Genomic DNA, 20,128 nt, shown 5'->3' with positions numbered 1-20,128 from the left:
CTCACATCCGTAGGTTACTACAGGGAATACCATGGCTTTGACTAGGCGGATCTTTGTTGCCAGTCTGATGTCTCTACTCTTTACTATTTTATCGAGACTGGACATTGCTCTCCTCCCAAGAAGTAAGCATCTTCTGATTTCCTGGCTACAGTCTGCATCTGCAGTAATCTTTGCACCTAGAAATACAAAGTCTGTCGCGGCAGAGTATTTCACTAAAAAAAGGAGCTTCCCCAAATCAATGATAAACACTCCATAAGAAGAAATCTTTTATGAATCACAGTATCAAGTGTGTTAATAATTTACATTACTCACTGAGGCCAATTTCAATAGAAGGAAAATAAAATCCATTTCCATTCCCCCTTCAATTGTACTATTGCTAAACAAAAACAATTATGCAAAATAATGAATCTGTAAATAAAGAGTACAAAATGATTCTGTAAAATAAGTGTGTTACAGAAATATAATCTCCACATTTCTAAGTAAGCATTTATATACAATAAGGCAGCATGATTTCACAGGAATTACTACCTACAGTTGAGCCTTGCAAGGCAGCATTCTGTCCTCTCCCCTGTGACCACATCCCTGCAGCTTCCAAGTTTCATTTATGGATTTAAGCAGCAATTATACATTAATAAGATTACAGATTGCCTGTGCTTTTTCAAATGGGTCGATTTTTGGAAAGAAAAAGCAACAAAACAAAGAACTCTTGGTGCATTTCTGTTGTCTCAAGTAAACTAGAAAGAAAAAATGAAAAAAGCAGAATCGTTATTATTGTCCTAAAGAATTACTTGAGATTAAAGGGCTTTGGGTTGGTTTTCCATTTTTTTACATGCCAAAAGGGAAGCGACAGAAGATGTAACCCACTGAGAATTTGACTTATGCAAGCATCCTAAAAGGAAATGGGAAATAAATGCCTCACCTGCCTTAAATTCTTTCAAGTAAATCAGCTGTTCTCTTAGTACTGATTCGGAGTGAACTAGCTTAGAACTGCTGTATTCAATTAACATAGATTATAGGAAGTGCCAATGATATCAATAGGCCCATTTTAGCTTGTTTTATTCCATAGTTATGTGTGAAGCTTTGGAAATATCTACTAAGAGTTGGATGCCAGCTTGGTAGAGAAGACTTACTGAAATCAATGGGTTTAGTTGGCCTAAATCTGGACCCAATACTAAATGCCTAGCAATTGCATCAACCCACTTTTATAAGCTTTTGTATTCTTTTTGTTTAAGATTGATTATTTTTAAATTGCTTCAGTTAAAAATGAATCAGTCTTCTGAATTGTCAAAGGCTTTCATGGCCGGAATCACTGGGTTGTTGTGTTTTCCAGACTGTATGGCCATGCTCCAGAAGCATTCTCTCCTGGCGTTTTGCCTGAATCTATGGCAGGCATCCACAGAGGTTGTGAAGACCTCACAATCTTTGAGAATGCCTGCCATAGATGCAGGCAAAACTTCAGGAAAGAATGCTTCTGGAGCATGGCCATACAGCCCGGAAAACACACAAACCAATCAGTCTTCTACTTTGTTTGAACTCATGGAGGATGGAAATCAGTATATGCAATGGTCTGTACTAATCTTATTGTTTATAATGAATGTCTCAACAATAGTTAATTCTACTATCAAAAAAAAAAAAACCTAGCAAGATTTTAACAAGATTTTTCTGAATAATACTAAAGAAAACAGTGTTATAATTTTGCCTTGCAACTGTACTTAGCAAATGGCTGGATTTAGAGGTATAAAACTGGGCTAATTAGTTTTGGTAAGAGAGACACAACCCCAACGGACATGATCAAAAAGTCAATAGTTATTTTCTTTACACTCAAGAGATTCCTTTTAAGAACTCGCAAAAGGTGATCATCGGTTTTTGGCAACAGGCATCTGTTCACATTTTAAGAAAGCAGGGACCATTGTGAATCACTGTAAGTGAAATATTTAGCATTCAGGTGGCTTAAGGGGAAGCTTAATTGCCCTTTTAAAAGCAGCAAAGTTCAAGACCACAATTTCTCCAGCAAATGTTCACAAGAAAACAAGGACAGCACTTTTGAAGTAAATGCATTGCAGCAGTGTGTTTACCATAATGTGCAGCCATAATAGTTTTTTTTTTTACACAGACAGTTCTGATGTTACTTCAATGTTAAGAACACTTTTATATTACCAAAAGAGTGAGGTCTTCTGTATTTACAGTATATACATATTTACACACTTCTGCTAAATACGGAAAGAATATTCAAGGGCAGAGTATTCTTTCTGCATATGAATGCCCTTTCTGTGCAAAGTCAACAATCTCCATCCTGGCAAAATGCACGATTAGATGCAATCAACATTCCTTGGTCCACCATCCATAGTCAAAGCACCAAACCTAAAGGAAAAACAATCCAGTTTAGTCAAAGCATTCAATGGTAAATTACTGTAAAAAAGTGAAATATGTGGTGTTAATACTCCATTTCAATGGCAATTCTGTGCCATCCCTTATAATGGAGTGGGTAACACTCTCCATTCAGATCACTACCCAAACACAAAATTCTCAAAAAGATTGCACAGCCACATGTTCACTGAAGGCTTTCAATAGGTTCAATGTCGAATAATGCTTATCAAAATCCTCATATACCTTTCTAAAAGATGATTATTTTCAGCTAACTCTTTCACAACACCCTCCATTTCTTCTTTCAGTTTCTTCATGCTGCAAGTGAAGAGACAAAGAATGTATGAGTTCATGCTAAATTTTCAGTTGGAAAACTTTATGAAACCATTTCTCACCAAGAATGGTTAACTAATGAAACTTTAAGAGACTCTGATTTCTAAAAAGAATGCCAAGAAAGAGAGCAACTCCTTAACAATTACGCAAAGTGAGTGAATCCAGTGACTTTCAATGATAAGCTCTGATGCCAATGACAACACTAGAATAGCTGATGTGAGATTGATAAATACTAATGTAGTACTTAGGTGACAGTCCCTCGATGGACTGTCACCTTGTCGTGGTGAGGGGGCTTGCGTGTTCCGATGAACCTGTGGGCACAACAACTGGAGTCGTGCACTCCCAGGAGTGGCCGCGGGGGAGGTCCCAGACCAAGCACAGTCCGAAGACCCAAAGACCTCAACGGCGGAGCAGGCGGAGGATAACATGGCACATGTTACAACGGCTGCGAAGGCGGAAGAAGGCTGCAACAGACTGAGAAGCCATGGTCATTGTGTTAAACTACATCACCAGTGGAACCTCATCTGTGAAGACTGTGTGTTGTTCAGTTGTGCACTGACCTCCACACATTAAAAAAACCCACGCACAGGCGTCTTCCAAAGAAAATAAAAACCAAGCAACCAAAGTCCCATGGCGATCAGCGAGTGGCGACGGGGGCAGGACTGTGAAATCTGGAAGCCCCTAGTCACAGACTGGCACATGGGCGGTGGGTACGGACTCAGTCGTTCTACCTCAAGGTCCGAGGCAGTTGAGTAGTTCGGCAGCTGTATCCGCGACTGAGCAGCCCTTTTGAGGACCCACTCTGCTCACCCCACATGGGGAGGGGGCTAGAAAAGGTGCCCTAAACATAGTCTGCCTCACTTATCCCTGACTGGACTGCCGCGTCCAGTGGGGTCACCACCCTGCGGCCAAAAAAGGAAAATGAACTTCGGTACGTGGAACGTACGGACACTGATGGACAACAGTGGCAGTGAACGCCCCGAACGCAGAACTGCCATCATCGCAAGGGAGCTGGGACGCTTCAACATCGACATAGCAGCCCTTCAGGAGACCCGGAGAGCAGGAGAGGGACAGCTGAAGGAAGAAAAAGGAGGCTACACCTTCTTCTGGAAGGGACTGCCCAAAGAAGACCAAAGAATGCACGGAGTTGGCTTCGCTGTAAGAAATGATCTGATGAAACATCTGTCCGAAGCACCCACTGGCATCAACGAACGACTCTCCACCCTCCGAATTGATCTTGCCAAAAACCAACGGGCAACCATCATAAGTGCCTATGCACCAACACTAGACGCTGATGAAGACATCAAGGAGAAATTCTACTGTCAGCTGGACACCGTCCTATCGGGGATACCTAAGGAGGACAAAATCATTCTCCTGGGGGACTTCAATGCAAGAGTCGGGCGAGACTTCGACCTGTGGCCAGGGACCATTGGAAAAGACGGGGTTGGAAACAGCAACTCAAATGGCATCCTGCTTCTCACCAAATGTGCGGAGCACAACCTTGTCATCACCAACACGCTCTTCCGCCAGAAAAACAAGTTCAAGACATCATGGAAGCACCCCCGGTCAAAGCATTGGCACCTCTTAGACTATGTAATCACACGTGCCAGAGACCGCCGTGACGTACTCCTCACAAGAGCCATGACAGGTGCTGACGACTGCTGGACCGACCACAGGCTAATCCGATCCACGATGGCTATCAAGATCGCCCCCAAGCGCAGACTCCAAGGAAGAAAGAAAGGGCACAAAATGAACACCCAAGCCCTTCAGGAGCCCTCCAGGCGAGCCCATCTCCAAACAGCACTCAAGGACCATCTACCCACAGTACACCCCGAAAATGTTGAGGAACATTGGAACAAACTGAAGACCTCCATCATCCAAGCCTGCGAAGAAACTATTGGATACCAAGCCAAGAAACATCAAGACTGGTTTGACGAAAATGACATCGAGATCCAACAGCTAATCGACAAGAAAAGGAAAGCCTTCCAAACATGGCAGAGAGACATCAACTGTGCTGCTAAGAAAAAGATCTACACCAGTGCAAAAGCTGAGGTCCAAAGAAGGACAAGAGAACTCAAGAACATCTGGTGGACAAAGAAGGCTGAAGAAATCCAACACCTGGCAGATACCCATAATGCTCAAGGATTTTTCAAAGCCACAAAGGTCATCTATGGACCAAGAAACCATGGCATACAGCCTCTACGCTCATCAGACGGAACCAAACTCCTGAAGGACCAAAAGTCAATTGCACTACGTTGGAAAGAACACTACCAAAGCCTCCTAAACCGCAGCTCCAGTGTGGCCGAAGAGGTCCTCTCACAAATCCCGCAACAACAAACCAGGGATGAGCTTGCAGCACTGCCTAGTTTGGAAGAAGTCAGCAATGCCATCAGCCAACAAAAGAACAACAAAGCCAGCGGACCGGATGGGATCCCTGCTGAAATCTTTAAAGAGGGAGGACCTGCGCTGACACACCAACTCCACCAGCTCATAGAAAAAGTGTGGGTGACCGAGAAAATCCCAGCAGACTTCAAGGATGCCACCATCATCACCCTCTTCAAAAAAGGGGAAAGAACAGACTGCGGAAACTATCGAGGTATCTCCCTTCTAACCTCTGCTGGAAAAATCCTCACAAGAATCCTTGCAAACCGCCTTCTGCCCCTCTCAGAAGACACCCTCCCAGAATCCCAGAACGGCTTCCGCCCCTCCAGAGGAACCGTGGACATGATCTTCACTGCACGACAGCTCCAAGAAAAATGCAGAGAACAAAACCAACCTCTGTACATGGCATTCATCGACCTTGCAAAGGCATTCGACACAGTGAATCGCAGCGCTCTCTGGACCATCCTCCAAAAAATCGGGTGCCCAAGCAAATTTGTGAACATCCTGCGGCTCCTCCACGATGACATGATGGCAACAGTCTTGGACAGCAATGGCTCCCAAAGTGACCCATTTAAGGTGGAATCGGGTGTCAAACAGGGATGTGTTATTGCCCCAACTTTATTCTCCATCTTCATCGCCATGATACTTCACCTTGTTGATGGGAAGCTTCCCACCGGAGTGGAAATCATCTATCGGACAGACGGCAAGCTATTTAACCTCAGCAGACTGAAAGCCAAAACCAAGGTCACAACAACATCTGTTATAGAACTCCAGTATGCTGATGACAATGTCATCTGTGCGCATACAGAAGAAGATCTACAAGCCACTCTCAACACCTTTGCAGAAGCATACACAAAGCTTGGCCTGTCACTGAACATCGAGAAAACCAAAGTGCTGTTCCAGCAGTCACCAGCCGTCCCCTCTCCAATGACAGAGATACAGCTTAATGGTGTAACATTAGAAAATGTCGACCATTTCCGCTACCTTGGCAGCCACCTCTCCACCAAAGTCAGCATCGACGCCGAAATACAACACCGCCTGAGCTCTGCAAGTGCAGCATTTTCCCGAATGAAGCAGAGTGTGTTTGAGGACCGGGACATCCGTAGGGATACTAAGATGCTTGTCTATAAAGCTATTGTCCTCCCAACTCTGCTATATGCCTGTGAGACATGGACTGTCTACAGACGTCACATGCAGCTCCTGGAACGATTCCATCAGCGCTGCCTCCGGAAAATCCTGCAAATCTCCTGGGAAGACAAGCGGACAAACGTCAGCGTGCTGGAGGAAGCAAAGACCACCAGCATTGAAGCGATGGTCCTCCAACATCAACTCCGCTGGACAGGCCACGTTGTCCGGATGCCTGACCACCGTCTCCCAAAGCAGTTGCTCTACTCCGAACTCAAGAACGGAAAACGGAATGTTGGTGGGCAGGAAAAGAGATTTAAAGATGGGCTCAAAGCCAACCTTAAAAACTCTGGCATAGACACTGAGAACTGGGAGGCCCTGGCCCTTGAGCGCTCCAGCTGGAGGTCAGCTGTGACCAGCAGTGCTGCAGAATTCGAGGAGGCACGAGTGGAGGGCGAAAGAGAGAAACGTGCCAGGAGGAAGGCGCGTCAAGCCAACTCCGAACGGGACCGCCTTCCACCTGGAAACCAATGCCCTCGCTGCGGAAGAAGATGCAGCGCAAGAATAGGGCTCCACAGCCACATGCGGACCCACAAGGAAACCCATGATGGAAGACCATCTTACTCGTCCAACGAGGGATCGCCTAAGTAAGTAAGTAAGAATGTTTTTTCTGGAACCATGCAAGTTTGGTCTATCTTTATGTAGCTGAACTAAGTGGTTCAAATAAAGCTTCATATTGCCAGAGAGGTTATTTCTAATACTATGCAGGCAATTTAGGAATCCTGATTTGCCAAGTGGCAGATGTGAATAGATTATCAATTGCATTCCTTTGCTGATTTGACTGGTTTTGACTTTTGGCTGAAATTAATCAGAATTTCCCTGTCGATGATAAGAATATGACATCAAAAGAAATTTAATTTTTCTTTCTTATAGAATCAGATCTAGTTGACTTCAGGGTGCCAACTGATGTTTATGTTTTAATAATAATAATAATAATAATAATAATAAGTCTTTATTTATACCCCGCCATCATCTCCCCAAAGGGGACCTGGAGTGGCTTACATGAGGCCAGGCCCAGTAATTCAGTACAGCAACAAATAAATAATACAAAACAACATAATAGAAAATCAAACACAGTGGGCGGGCCAAATGTATGACATAAAATGATAAAACTCTGGATGAGATATATCAATGAAAAGTGCAATACGTTTTGTATTTGTTTTATGTTTGTTTTATATCTCATATAATAGATTGTGTTTAAATCTTATTCTAATTTGCTAAATTATAATTTGTTTTTATATGCTGCGGAATTTAATTTTTGTTATTATGTGTCTATTGGTTGTTATGTTCAGACATTGAATGTTTGCCTTTTTTGTGATTGGAATCTGCCTGAGTCCCATCCTCATCATCATTATTTGAAATACAAGATGAGTCCAAAGCAAACAAGATCACTCTGCTGGCTGTTGTATTGAATCACACATAGGACAGTTCCCAAGTGTCTAGGACTGTGTGATGTATCAGCGAATAATGCGTGCAAATCCCAGTAAGGTGGCCTTTTGCAGCTGGCAGATGGTAATTTTGTCAGCGCCAATTGTGTTTAAGTGCAGGCCAAGGTCATTAAGCACTGCACCCAGTGTGCCGATCACCACTGGGACACCCTTTACTGACTTATGCCAGAGACTTTGCAGTTCAATCTTTAAATCCTTATATTGTGTCAGCTTTTCCAGTTGTTTCTCTTCAATCCTGCTGTCGCCTGGGATTGCAACACCTATGATCCATACTTTATTTTTTAACACGATCGTGAGGTCAGGAGTATTGTACTCCAAAACTCTGTCTGTCTGAATTCAGAAGTCCCATTATTATTATTACTCTTATTTATGTGTTTCTGCAAGGAAAGCTACTAAAAGGTTATACACTAAATTGAACAGAATGTTTCCTCATAGTCAAAGTAAATTTTCATCTTAACAAAAAACAAAGTTGACCAATTTCAGTTTAAATACATTTGTAATTATGTGAAATCACAAATGGTTTACAACAATCTTGTCTTACAACAAATCTCTTACCCGAGAGTCATTTCCACCAAAGTATTTGAACTTGGATACACTGGATTAATTGCATGTTTGATCCCACCAGAAGCTGCAAGCATTTTATGAGGCAAATTTTCTTGCAACTGCAATAAATAAATAATATCAGCTTTAAAGCCTAGGATACAGCGATTGTTGTATGTCTAATACTGAAACACTAGTTTTGAGATATAAAATTAAGCACTCAGCGTCAAAGAATCCTGTATGTTGCTGTTATTGCTAGCTTGTAAATTAAACAATTCCAAAAATCCTTGACATTGCAGCTCTCATTCATTCTTTCTAATCAACGATACAAGCTAGGGACATATTGGAATAACAGTCCATAAAACTTTGGGAGATGACCCTTTCTCCATTTGTAATCCATAACTCAACTCTTTAGATACACGGATAATGATAACATATAAAAACGTATGAACTAGTGTGGTCTCTGAGTAATCAGTTCTGACCTTTTTCTCATGCATTTGGAAGATAACCAAACAATAGATATATAAAGGTGAGACTGCAGGCAGAGAGGTTAAACTAAAGGCAGAGAAAACTGACTGTGACAATTAGAGTTAAGATTGATCAGCTACTAAAATATTTCTGGATGACACAAACGTAAGTAGTCTAGCACTAGGTAAGCCAGTTGATGCCTCATATACACTTACAGTGTCGCATGACTCTCTGTTGTATTCGCTGCAATAGGAAAGTCTCCATTTTTTTATTCACTAGTTTGTGAGTCAGTTCCTATAATCCTATTTCTTCCCCCTGCAGTGCTGGAACTGCCTACGCATATGACAAATGGAATGGCACAGCTAGATACATGAGACTCAAACAATTGCAGCCAAATTCTAGGCAACAAGCTGGCCACAAATGTCTGCCAGATAAACAATTCTTTTTTTTTTATTATGATCCTTTCTAAATACTCACATCACATCACTAAGAAGAAGTCTCACCTTGTCAACATAATCCTGGTATTTGGAAACCTCTTTTTCAATATCGAAGCAGAGTTTTCGAAGCGTCATTAACTGTTTTTTTAAATGGTGCATCTTCCTGAAAAGGAATTACATCTATTTTGTAAACAATGTTTTTGCCAGTAAGTACTGTTACTGCATTGCTGAATACATCACAAAAGGGTCTTGCCTTGTCCAATCTTCTGCCTTATCCAAGAAAGCTTCGTATTTGCTGACACATTCTTCCTTGAACAGAGTCATGGCTTTTGTTGCATGTAGGAAAAGCTTCTGCCTGCAGGAAAGAAATAAGAACCAGTGCATTGGCATATTATTTCTAGCTATTTCATTTGGTCAACTAGCTTAAAGTTTAAAAATATATGAAATAGGGATCTAACTATAAGGCGGGGAGAGAAATGGCAACTCATAAATGCACAGCAACGTGTAGCTAAATTGCACATTCTAATAACCTGTGTGATGTGTTTCATTCACAGTTAAAGCATTTATATTAGGGCTCCATCATTTTGAACTGCTTCGGCATGATAAGGCTGAACTGGGTAAGAATTCGCCCTTCTTAAGTTTTTCCACTTGTGACCCCTTTTGACCCAAGAAATTTCTATGCAGCTCTGGGTATATTAGTATATAAAATAGGTACAGAATTCAAACATCGAGTGATAAAAAAACCCAGGCTTGGTAAACAGGCTGATTTTTCTTTTTATGAGGTACAGCTGAAGCTTCCTCTGTAGAGTCCATGTAAAAGTCTAAAACAGTCACTAGGTGCTATTTCCGATAAATAACATTTTCAGCACAGTCGAGCGCCCCACATGATAGAAAATAAATCCTCAAAAGAATAATCTGCACACAGAACAGTCCACATGGAAGGGATAAAGAAGAATGTGGTATGGCAAAGCAATTCACACACAATTATTAGTGGGGTATATTAAGTCAAACCACAACATCCTCTGCCCTACTGTTTTCTGCCATTCAGGCCTGAAGTTGTGAACTAGTTGATTCCTTCCAGCAGGCTTATATATTTATCCCCTACTCCATCCTCTCCTCATCACAGCAATTAGAAAGACATGGAATTAACTGCATTACTTCCAGTGCTGGAATTTCATTTAGGGTAGCTTAGCATCCAGCAGAAATGGCCCACAAGATGCCCATGTGGTAACGGTAGCATGACCCCTTATTTACACATGCACACAAACTCTGCCATCAGTATCCATGGAAAGTTTATTTTAAAATTAAAATGGTTATTCTTAGTTTTTGAGCAGCAACAGTATGATGGACAAAAATGTTCTAAGAAATGCAACTAATTTTTCACCATATGTTTTCCACTAGGGTCACGGAATATTTGAAATGGGGAGAGATCAGGACTCTGTATTATCTATAAAACATAGATATACAGCTATAGCTATAACAGCTATAACTTCCACTACACAGGAGATACCAATGGCCTTCCCTCCAATGACATTGCATGTTACAGTGAGTGCCATGAACATGTCCAAGAGCCCTGCCAATGAACCCCACTGATGATGCATTTAGAGCAAACTTGCCCAACATAACAAACTTTAAGTACTGATGGAATTATTTGGGGTTAACGTGAAATGATGTGAGTTGGAGTTCACCCATAACCTACTGCATTTTTGTACAAAAAATTGACTTTTTCAAATAACCCGGGCAACGGCATGTACCCAAACTAATACAAAATAAAATGTCTATAGTCAAGAGGGACTTACTTGTCAAATTTATGAATTTGTTCTTCATTATAAAGAAGTCCTAAAAGGAAAAAATTCAAATTAAATTGGATAGTGAAATAATGGCTTTCTGTTGATTTTTGGTTGTAATCATTTTTCTGAGTTATTTATTAGGACATCTTTCTCTCTACACACTCTATAACAAACCGCATTGAGTCCCCCTAGGGGTGAGAAAAGCGGTATAGAAATACTGTAAATAAATAAATAAATAAATAAACATTCACCTGCCAGTTTACTTTTATTGTCTATAGGAAAAGGTAAAGGTTTTCCCCTGACATTAAGTCCAGTCGTGTCTGACTCTGGGGTGTGGTGCTCATCTCCATTTCTAAGCCAAAGAGTCGGCATTGTCCATAGACATCTGTCCATGTGGCCGGTATGACCGCATGGAATGCCATTACCTTCCCGCTGGAGCGGTACCTATTGATCTACTCACATTTGCATGTTTTCGAACTGCTAGGTTGGCAGAAGCTGGGGCTGACAGCAGAAGCTCATGCCACTCCCCGGATTCGAACCTGCGACCTTTCAGTCAACAATCTCAGCAGCTCAGCGCTTTAACCCATTGTGCCACCGGGGGCTCCTTTATTGTCTATAATTGTCATCAATCCAAACATAGGTTTTAAAATGGTGATTAGAAAAATAGCAATTAAAAATGACTGAAAGATACTTACTTCGTTCTGCTTTGTCTTTTTTGAATTGGTGATAAATATCTGTTATAGAACTCAGTAGCACTTGTAACCTTTCTGGGCTAGAAGAAAAGCAGAAAACAATTAAAGATATAAATACCAATAGAAGCTTTAACAAAAGACAAAACCAACTGAAAGCGTCACTTACTTTCTGTCTTTGGAATGTGTGCCTTCCTGATTGGTCCAGCTATCAGAGAGCAGTCCGCTAGGAGAGAGCTTGTTTTTGATTTCTTGAAGACTGGTTTCTATTGTCACTCGTGAATTAGAAAGCTTTAGAAATGAAACAAATCTAGTTTTACACAACAAAAATGTCAATGGCATATCAAATATGCAACTTGAAGAATGTTGATGTCTGGAACACATCTTCCAAGAATTTCCAATTACAAGAAAAATCTGATTCTGGAAACTTCTGGAAGCACTTTTCTAGAAACCTCACAATAGCAGGGAGCAACTCAATTTCTCTCCATAATAACCAGGTTTCCCCTTTAACATACTTTGATAATCCTTGACATAGGCAGCAAAAACACAAAATCATAGCTAAGAATCTGTGATTAAAAAATACAGTTAATATTCTTTAGTCAGTATAAAAACTTGTCTACATTATATAGGATTTGTTTTCATATATATACTTTTATGTGTGAAAAAAATATTTTTCTTAGCTACGACTAGTACTTTAATGCTAAATATCTCCATTTTATTTTCATGCAATGCTATTGGGATGCACCTTCACTGCCAGCAAAACAACAGATTTGCATATTCCAAAGCAACAGTTTTTAATATCAAATAACTAGACTGCCAGAGGGTAAAATCACTGGAGAAACATAAAAAGAGAAAAAAAATCACAAAAGCAGTATACTGCAAATGTATTTTGAAACAAGAAAAAGATAATTGGCAAAAGCTGTCAGGGGTGAGTTGAAGGGACTGAGAGTGGTATGTATGTTAGGGTACTTAGAAATGAAGACACATTTTTTTTACTAAGAACTATAAGGGAATTAGAATTATATAATTTGTAGACAGACAAATCACCTAAACTTCAGAGTTATACTAGACATAACTAAGTGAAGAATGAAACTAGACACAACAAAGTGAAAAGTTCTAATAACCCATAACTCAGATTGCTCCCTACATAATATTGTTATTCTGTAGACATATTCTAATAAAAAGCACTTTGGCTACACATTTATGCACACTTCTACAGATATGACAAAGATCTTTATTTTTGTTTCATGAAAGTACACTATTTCATAAGTACACTACATAAAATATAGTGTGTGCATGAACTTTAGTTAAATTTCCAAAAACAGAATTGATTTTCTATTTCGTAAAAATGGTGTAACACCCAGAATATAAAAGAAAAACCCTTATTTTGAATACCATGCTGTAACATCAAGAGGTTTACCCGTAACACCTTTGAATGTATATCTGAAATTTCATCCACTTCTGATGGTGCCAAGTTGTTTTGTAGCATATTTTGATATCTATTCAGGGGAAGCAAGAAAAAAACAAATAATGCCCTGCATTGTTCTTTAATTATGCATTTTCTAAATATCGCCTTTGGGGATATTTTTGAAAGAGAATGTACATATACATATCATTGAACATCACTATATTCACAGAAAGGCACAATAGAAATAAAATAAGGAAGGGTAGCTCTATAGTCCACACATCAGAATGCTATTATCATGACTATTATTGCTGAATTCTAGATATTCCTATTGAAGCTATTCCCCCTAACTCTGGAGTTTACTTTGAATAATTAAGAATCACTCTGGATACAATTGGGCATTTGTTATCAGTACGTTTGTGAACCTTGAAAATGTGATTTGACTTTCCGTAAAACTACTTAAATCCAATTTGACAATACACATATGTGGATGCAAACTCAAAGACTTTGGCAGCAGTTTTGCTTGAATCTTATTCTAACAATGGAACAGTTTAGGATAGCATATTATCATTTATTACTGACATGATTCTCCATGTGAGCTGTTCTTCTCCATTAATAAAGGAGCCACAACAGTCAGAAAGCCAAAAAACTTGTTTTGTTTCCTTCTCGCATTTTTGAATGCAGTGACAAAGAAGAAAACTTTCTTTGGTGCCACATTGTATGCAGAAGTATCATGTCGTACGGGCATTGGCAAACTTCAGCCACCCAATGTTTTGGACTTCAACTCCCACAATTCCTAACAGCCAATACACAACTTTGAGTAGGGTCTTTGTTTTATTTAAAAACAGTGGAAAATAATAATAATAATAATAATAATAATAATAACCCCTTTATTTATATTCTGCCCTATCTCCCTGGAGGGACTAAGGGCGGATTACAAACAGGGAATAACACTTTCAAACCAGGAACATATTTCCTTTTCAAATTTTATAACATGGAGTATTGAAAAATCATTTAATTAACATTAGCTAGGGAAAGATTTATTTTTTTAAAGATACAGCAATCATTCAGTTAAAAAGATTGGACCTTTTCAGGGCACAGACAATTATACTCACATTTCTACAGCTTTTTCTATACTTCTGTTACAAAATTCCAGTTTGAGAACAACCTCTGTTTTTTTGTGAAGAGTTTCAGTGTAATCTTCCTTGATAATTTCACTACAAAGCACACCAACAGAATGAGTGTACATTACTTTAAACATCTCTAATATACGTATGCACTAACAAAAACTTCTTGAAAAAAATTGCATGGCTTTGTGAGAAAAGTGATACAAGTGAAGCAATTGGACAAATCAATATTTATCTTTTACAAATAATGAACTTCCATGAAAAAGCACTAAGTACTAAATAAACTAAGGCTGTAATTCAATTAATACATTGCACTGTTCATTCTATTTAGTATTTTATTATTGATTTATTTTGAACATTTGTACCCCGTCCTTCTCAAACCACCGGGGGGGGGGGGGGGGCAGAATTCAGGGCAGCTTACAACCGGCAGCAATTTGATGTCAACACATACAAACAATAAAAATATAATATAAATTAAACATTAGTTAAAATATTAAATTATAATGTACCCATTTAAAAACATTAATATGTTTTTAATAGTAGAAATAAATATGGTCAGAGGAACACCACTCTACACACAAGCATTATGAGCTTGTACTGAATTTAACAATATTGGTTCATATCCAGATTTAGAACACCATTTGAAATCAATGGCAATCGCTAGTTATGACACTGATGTATCTATTCCAGGTATGACTAAATCTATATATAATCCATGGTTCACTAGTTTCCTTTGATGTACAGGAAAATGCAGAGTGAACTACACTGACATCAGCCTAAATACAATTGTTTGGTACAATGAGACACACTGAATCAACAGAATACATGTGTACATGCCGTTCAGCAATTGATTCTACGTGTCTATTCTAGTTGGGTGGAGTTGAGTGGAGTAAACAGATTTAGGTAGTTGTGTAAAGTGATATAACCCAAGAGCTGCAGATAGATAGATATGGCATGCCCCAACATAGGCCTCTTTCTAACTGATTGTCTGATTATTTAGAACAAATATTGATAATAGAAACAAACACTTACATTAGCCATCGGATTCCTTTTCGCATAAGTTCTTGATAAAGCAGTAAAGCACGGGCAACTCTACAAGCATAACATACAACCCCTGTCACTGTCTGAAAGATCAATAAAAAGCATCAGTGACATTTACTATATTTTCAATAAGGAGACAGATTGTCATGAAGCTTTCATTAATAGAAGAGAAGTATTTTAGATGCAGATGAGGAACTAAAAGATAGGTTGGTGGGAATACTGGTTAACAGTTTTGAGTATCTTTAAGACAGAAGAAGAGTAATAATAATAATAATAATAATAATAATAATAATAATAATAGATAGGATATTGGAAAATCACATTTGCTTGTCACCAAAATATAAAGAAAATTAAAAGACAGGGGGGTTTATAAACTTTGGGTTGCAGTTTTATCATGGATGAGCCTGATTATCTATCAGTTATAAAGAATCAGACAAGCTTTACAATTTTTGCATTGTATTATTGGAACAAATAACAACTATAATAGAAAACAAGGAACTCTCATAATAGAAATGAGCAGAAGACACTAGACTTGGGATCCAGTTCTTGTTTAGAAAGAAGACTTGGATGTTCTAGGTGTTAAACAAACAAAGTTCACTTGTACTTTAAGATAAACTTCTGATTGAATAAGAACTCTGAAATTTTACTGAACTCCTCCTTCAAAAGTCCCTGGTCTGTAGAATAATTAACCAAGTCTAATAATTGATTTAGCATGTCAAAGAAATAGTTCAGGTGCTTATTTCTACCTCCATTCACTACTGAAAGAGAAACAACACTTTAAAGACTTCACTTAGATAATTCTGTACTATAGTATCTGAATTCAACAGAATACATGTACGTTTCTTATTCTGGCAATAGTCCTTACATAGTATTATGATTAGATACTTACTTTAGCCATACTTGCATCACTATCCAAGTCGTAACGTTGGTGCACCTTAGGAAGGGGAACTGGAATAGAATTTATTTAGAAATAAACATGAATAAAAATTAAAAATATATATGAAAATTAAATTTAATGTAATGAAATGCACTCAACCCTTCCCATTAAACAGCAAGAAACAGAAAAAAATAACATACAACTGAGAAACCTCATAGAAAAGTTGTTAGGGGCAGTTTTTTAAAATTACTACTTGAGAAGTGCTATAGAAATTATAATAAAAATATAACAAAACTACTTGTGAAGCTGAAATTACTGTTCTTTGCTCTGTGCTCTATAAAGGAATAAAGAATTTAATTTTGAAAGGGTTCTACTGCAGGAAACTTGGAATAGAACCTTCTACTTGCCTCTTCAGAAGTAAGTCCTATTGGGTTTAGCAGGGTCTACCCTCAGCTAAGGCTGTAAAGCACTGGTGCCCTACCTTTGGTTCTCCAGGTATTTGGGACTCCAACCCCCAGACGCCTTGATCAGCTTGTCCAAAGTTCAGGAATTCTGGTAGCTGAAGTCCAAAACACCTGGAGGGCCACAGGTTGGATACCACTGAGGTTAGGAATTGTGGCTTATAAATGCATTCCTTTACCTTCCCACTGAAAAGTCAAATCAATTGAGTTCAATGGTAGTTACTTCCAACATTCTGTACAGAGAATAGACTTGCAACTTTAATCGCACAGCCATGTTTTAGCTTATTTATATAGCGTAAGTGTATTCAATCATATTACTGTCGCACAAACTTTACTGAAAAGAATGGATGACTCACTGCAATGCTAATTATCTGCCTACGAGTTAAATATGAATTAATGTATTTCCCAATTGTAAAAAAGAGAGGTGGCTCATCAATACCTTCGATGAATTGTTCTCCTTTCCAAATAATGTTTAGTTAGATGTATATATATATTTACAAATAGAGTTCTGATGAACTGTACTCAGAGAAGATTTTAACCATCTCAGAATGTACACATCTAAAATGTCAATTGCTATGTTCTCCCAATTATAATTATGAAAACTCTGCTTGCTTCAACAGGACTTGCAGACACTATAATAGTAGCCAAAGTAACAGCTGTTACTATAATAAGTTAGAAACACTTTAGTCAGATGGAAAAGAGATTAATACTTAAATACGCTATTTTTTTCTAAGAATTATATGTCAAAGATTCAATATGGCTTTAAAAATTACTTTGCAGTTAGGTGAAATCAGCATTACATTATGCTAGCTGACTATGTTAGAAACAATACACCACACACACAATTTCTGACTTAAAAAACAGAAGTGGCTCCAACATACTTTCTTCATAAAGTAATCCAATGATGTCCATAGTCTCTCTGCTTACTACAATTATGGGATTGTCTTCAGTAGTTCTGGGAAATGCTTGCGCCAATCTGCTAGGCTCTATTACTAAACGTCGGCCTTCATATACCAACTCTTGATTATTTGCAGGTATCATGGTCTGTTTGTAAACCAATTCGTGAAACATGACAGCACTGTAAGGAAAGAGTGAGAATTAATATGTAATAAATAAATGATTCCTAATAAAAATAAATATAAAGTGACAAAGAGAAAAACGCAGAATGAATGAAAAATGCTAGAGCATGGATACTACTTAAGATCCCTGTCCTTAAGATCCCAGGCAGTCCACAAGTTACAAATATCAGACTTACAAACAATTCATAGTCAAGAATAGGGGTCAAGACAACAGGAAGTGAGATAAATCTACCCCTTGGAAGGGAAATTCAGTCGTGAAAGAGTTATTCTGGGGAAAAGATGTCTCAACTGAAGCTTTATCATTAATCCTTCTTTCCACAACAATCCAATTTTTTCAAAATCCAATCATCACAGGGACAGAAGGTGAGGTGAAATCTTCTGAACAGGTGCACAGACAGTAAAACAAGCATCACAGGAATGTTAACAGAACTAAAGTGATACTCACTCATTATGCATGTGAATATAAATTTTGTGCAAGGTCATTTGTTGCAAAGAGAAAACATGGATGATTATTCGATGTAGTATATCACTTGACTCTGCAAAAAACTGATCAAATCCCCAGCATTTCTCTTGATCTGCTTCAAGAATATTGGCAAGGACAGGGGTAAGTAAGACCTGCAGTCCTCTAAAAATGACATGGAAAAAATATAAAGTTTATTTGAATTACTTACACCACAGCTTCTTTTCTCCAAGTCATGTGTTTTTTACTATGCTTAAGCACAACATTTATCATTAGAAAAAAATCAACAAATTAAGCTAAAACATTGTATCGCATTAACCTCAACAAAGGAAAACAGAAGAAAACATTGGTATAAATGAACATTACTTTAAATGATGTTTTTTTATCAGTATAAATGTCATTAGTATAAATGTCTTTAATCGCCTTCTTAGATTTTGATGAAACATACTTAGAAAGGCTGCAGGAAACAGGCATTTCACGACTCCACTCAATGGGTCCATTTTCTGCTTTTTGTACTCCGGATATTGCACCAGAAGGTTTTCCAGTAATAATTTTGTACCTTTAATTGTAAAAATAAAATGAATAGTAATCTGAAAACACAAGGCTTTAATAACCATTTGTAATGTTAATTTGCATTTTCTTAAATTCTAACCAAGACATTGATCAGTAACCAATCATTTCAAGAACAAACATGCAACAGAGCTCAATTTTCTCCAGTGAAAAGATAAGAAAATGGTAGTAAGGCAACATAGTCTTAGGTATTCAAACATGAATCACAAAATAAAATTTCTTTAGACTTTGTGTTATTTCCTCAACCAGGTATTTTTATTTATTAGAACTATTTGTGATTGCGCTACTTTCCTCAAAATTACCTACATCACTTCCTTGTTTCTGCGAGGCCCTTCAAAGGGTCGGAATGGCAGACTTCCAGTTGCAGCATGGTAAAATGTTACCCCTATACTCCACAAATCAACTGTTGCACCATATTTCTTTTGATGCTCTTTTCTCAGTACAGCTCGCTCATACATATCTGGATGCTAAAGGATGGAAAAAAGGGGGGAGTAATGAAAGAACAATGTACTGTATACTATTTTCAATAAAGGATTAAGTTACTTTACAACCCACCAAAAACAGTCTTGAAGAACTGATGTCTTAACTCTTTACAAGTATGCTTTAGTGATAGAATACACTTTAAAACACTAAACAAGATCAAAATGGATCTTTTTGGCAGCAGCAAAAATTGCTGGATTTATATGCCAGGTTTTTTTTTTAACCCACACTGCATTCACTCACAGAAATAAGTTAGAGAATCCAATAATTTTGCCATGGACTGAATAAACAGTCACAACACAACAAACAGCCATTTATACCTATCTGAATATTGAGATTCTTTTCAGCTGCCCTCCTAAATGAGGGAGATAGCTACCAGGAGGGGGCTTTTACAACAGGGTGTCCAAATTGTAATAGGATGCCTTCTCCAGAAGGTCTAGTGCGACACCCTTTTAATAGTTAATTTCATTAGCAGTTATGCATTTTTCCATTCTCCCAGCCCATTTAAAAACTCATGCTGTGAATTGTAATTCAAAGGACAATACACGTGATGTTCCCTGCAACTTTTTGCACACTTTTAAATACCCAGAGGGTTATAGCAAGAAGGAGAGAGCATCACATTTCCATTCACACTTCATTTTGGCCTTAGTTCTTATATGTTGTGAAGAGTTTTTCTTTAAAATGATGCTATACACTTTGTCTTTATTTTCCTGATAGTAAGAGCTGTTCAGCAGTGGAATACGCTGCCTCAAGAGCGTGATGGAGTCTCCTTCCCTGGAGATTTTTAAGCAGAAGCTAGATGGCCATCTATTAGGAGTGCTTTGATTGTGTTTCTGTACAGCAGGAGGTTGGATTACATGGCCCTTGTGGTCTCTTTCAACTCTATGCTTCTATTATTCTTTGCTGCCAAAAATAATTTGCATGCTATATTTTTACAGTATTTCAATGTGTAGTACATACACCCTCCCACATTAGGCTTGGTTGATCAAGAA

The 20,128-nt window shown here is 38.3% G+C and overlaps 1 protein-coding gene across 2 annotated transcripts in view; it reads right to left on the bottom strand.

The window, feature by feature from the left end:
* Window positions 1-253: 253 nt before the first annotated feature.
* TBK1 (TANK binding kinase 1) overlaps window positions 254-20,128 on the bottom strand; it is a 29,070-nt gene continuing 9,195 nt past the window's right edge. The window contains exons 6-21 of one of the 2 annotated variants that reach the window (XM_060777528.2): window positions 18,963-19,123; window positions 18,535-18,645; window positions 18,072-18,251; window positions 17,429-17,625; window positions 16,099-16,157; window positions 15,201-15,292; window positions 14,157-14,258; window positions 13,066-13,135; window positions 11,806-11,927; window positions 11,643-11,719; window positions 10,957-10,996; window positions 9,411-9,512; window positions 9,224-9,320; window positions 8,268-8,374; window positions 2,611-2,682; window positions 254-2,361 (exon numbers count right to left, since the gene is read on the bottom strand). In XM_060777528.2, the coding sequence (XP_060633511.1) occupies window positions 2,310-2,361; window positions 2,611-2,682; window positions 8,268-8,374; window positions 9,224-9,320; window positions 9,411-9,512; window positions 10,957-10,996; window positions 11,643-11,719; window positions 11,806-11,927; window positions 13,066-13,135; window positions 14,157-14,258; window positions 15,201-15,292; window positions 16,099-16,157; window positions 17,429-17,625; window positions 18,072-18,251; window positions 18,535-18,645; window positions 18,963-19,123 (1,641 nt within the window). In that variant the 3' untranslated portion in view covers window positions 254-2,309. Of the gene's footprint in view, window positions 2,362-2,610; window positions 2,683-8,267; window positions 8,375-9,223; window positions 9,321-9,410; window positions 9,513-10,956; window positions 10,997-11,642; window positions 11,720-11,805; window positions 11,928-13,056; window positions 13,136-14,156; window positions 14,259-15,200; window positions 15,293-16,098; window positions 16,158-17,428; window positions 17,626-18,071; window positions 18,252-18,534; window positions 18,646-18,962; window positions 19,124-20,128 lie in introns of both variants that reach the window. The other variant, XM_060777526.2, reaches the window with a different exon arrangement.

This window comes from Anolis sagrei, chromosome 5 (assembly GCF_037176765.1).
Source record: "Anolis sagrei isolate rAnoSag1 chromosome 5, rAnoSag1.mat, whole genome shotgun sequence".
Lineage (NCBI taxonomy): Eukaryota > Metazoa > Chordata > Lepidosauria > Squamata > Dactyloidae > Anolis > Anolis sagrei.
This window is presented reverse-complemented; position numbering and strand designations above follow the sequence as displayed.